The sequence below is a fragment of the Carassius auratus genome, unplaced genomic scaffold, assembly GCF_003368295.1.
Source record: "Carassius auratus strain Wakin unplaced genomic scaffold, ASM336829v1 scaf_tig00033964, whole genome shotgun sequence".
Classification (NCBI taxonomy): Eukaryota; Metazoa; Chordata; class Actinopteri; order Cypriniformes; family Cyprinidae; genus Carassius; species Carassius auratus.
In genome coordinates this window covers 1-2,500 of record NW_020526115.1, presented here as the reverse complement: position 1 = coordinate 2,500, position 2,500 = coordinate 1, and the positions used below count along the sequence as shown (strand labels likewise).

The window sequence follows — 2,500 nt, the reverse complement described above, 5'->3', positions numbered from 1 at the left end:
AATGAATATTGTTAGCCCAGATAAACAGACTGACACTCACACATCAGGATACGTCGGAGGAATTTGACCTGCAGGTCCACTGAGACATAACTGGTCTGTCTGTAACCGAGTCCCTTCGGCCGCAGGGACAGATAAACCTCTGGAGGACGACTGACCTGCAAAACACACCACACACAGAGCTTCATTAACATATGACACGCCCACTGTACCTGCATAGTATAACACACAATGCCACTGAGCTCATAAAACATATGACACACCCACACGAACATCAGTAGAACGTGAAATGAAGAACTAAATTAAGTCTGTTTGTGCAAGGATAAATATTTAAAGGGAACTGAATAGAAAAACAAACTCTTTAAAACTTTTTATTTAAATTTGCATCTCAAAACATTTGAAAATCATGGAACAGTTCTTTATTTTTGGTCATTAAATGTAAAAAAAGCTAACTTTCTTATCTTCTAGAATCACTGCACAATTCAGTATCTAAAAAAATTGAATATTAAATTTTGAGTTTGGTAGTCTGATTAGTTTTGAGTATAAGTACTGGGTGCCTCCAAAAGGTTCACACACCCTTGAATATTAATACAGTGCCATTTTTATTAATTCAGTTATTATTTTGTCTTGTGGAGTATATGTAAACATCTGTGATGTGAAACAGTACTAAAATACAACATGCAAGTTTCATGATCGCTCTAATTCTTTTTCAATTATTAATATCTTGCACATTCTGCAATGGTTATGAAAACTTATGAGCACAGTTATATGCGTGTGTGTGTGTGTGAGAGAAAGAGAGAAAGAGATACACAGAGCTAATAAACACGACACGCCCACATGTAACGTATACAGCACGCGCGTGTGTGTGTGTAAGTACTTCAAGCAGTTAGGATTTCAGAGAGTGAAATAAATAACTAAATGAAGCTGGTTTGTGCTGTAAGAAACATTATAAGTGCACTTGACTGAAACGAGTCTTTAGGGAATACAGAATAGCACGCGCTGAACAGCATGTAGTGTTAGTGATCGACACACACACACTTGTGAAGCTGGTTGTGAGATAAATACCTTCCAGGGCAGCTGTGCTCGGATGTCTCTGAAGTCTTCTCCGTAGATCGATGACAGCGCCTCGAGCTCGTTCTCCTGCTGAAGAGAGTAATCACTCATCCTGCATCCTGAGCTCACACACTCTCCTCATCACCATCTCCGGGCACACACACGCGCTGCGAGGCCGCGAGAAGCGCAAATTAAACTTTTCATGTGGAGGTATGGAATCATAACCATAACAGCTGTCGCGTGGCAGCGTCTCGCACTGATGACGTGTGCGGCGCGACCCGCGCTACGTCATCACGCCGCTGTGAGGCGCTGCTGTCCTTCCTTCATTCGAGAAGTATTGCGTCCCAATCTGCCTATTTACACTACTCCCTTAAAGCATGTACTCTCATGTAGCTACACAGTGTTGAGTGTGTAGTAGATGATAATAATTACACGCACCATGTCACTTTAAACTGGCCTGTCAATCATCTCGTCAACGGATGTTAATAAAACTTTACGTTGTTGTTGTTGTTGTTGTTGATGAAATATCCTAACACAGCTAACATTAAATACACAATTTTAACAGGTTAAATGTAGATTATTAATAACTCAAACCCCTTTATCTAAAGCTCTCTACTTCACCGTCGGTCGCACGCATCCGCCATGTTTGTAGTTTTTCTAACGTGTTTTATTCTGCTGATCACTGAGCTGCTGTGAATCGTCTCTGAGCACACAGAGCAAAACAGCTATTAATAGACACAGTCTGAAGCTGTGGACCGTGTGAAGTAACCTACACTGACATACAACTCTCCTTCTACACAACACACCGCTTCAGAGCAAGAGATTCATTTCACTCTTGAACACAGAACAATAGACAGACAGACAGACAGACAGATAGACAGATAGATAGATAGATAGATAGATAGATAGATAGATAGATAGATAGATAGATAGATACAGAGACGGATGGATGATGGATAGATTTCAATCTGGTTTTACAACACTCCGCACTGAGTCTGCGCTCTTGAAAATTTCAGTGATGTGTTATTGACCACCGACGCTGGTGATACATGGCTTAAGTGTAGACTTGAGTTCAGCCTTTGACTTTGTGGACCACAGGATTCTTTTATCCCGACTTGAATGTTCGATCAGCTTACCTGACAGTTTTGAAATTCCTGTCAAATAGAAGTTTTTTTACCCAAGGTGCTTTATCATCCTTGATGGCTCAACTTACTTGTGGTGTACCCCAGGGATCTATTTTAGCACCATTTTTATTTTCGCTGTATATGCTACCTTTAGGATCTATTATTAGTAAATTTGGGGTATACTACCACTGCTATGCAGGTGATACAAAACTTTACATACCCATAAAACGTAATAATGTGTATGTGTTTACTTGCTTCTTTATTTTTCTACTTTGTACAGCACTTTGGCCAACAACGGTTGCATTTAAATGTGCTAGAAAAATAGA

General features: G+C 40.1%; 1 protein-coding gene across 1 annotated transcript in view; it reads right to left on the bottom strand.

The window, feature by feature from the left end:
* Positions 1-1,344, bottom strand: part of LOC113081365 (eIF-2-alpha kinase GCN2-like) — a 30,233-nt gene extending 28,889 nt beyond the window's left edge. Inside the window, 3 exon segments of the mRNA XM_026253466.1 lie at positions 41-62; positions 65-155; positions 1,063-1,344. Coding sequence (XP_026109251.1) covers positions 41-62; positions 65-155; positions 1,063-1,161 — 212 coding nt within the window. The 5' untranslated portion in view covers positions 1,162-1,344.
* Positions 1,345-2,500: the final 1,156 nt, after the last annotated feature.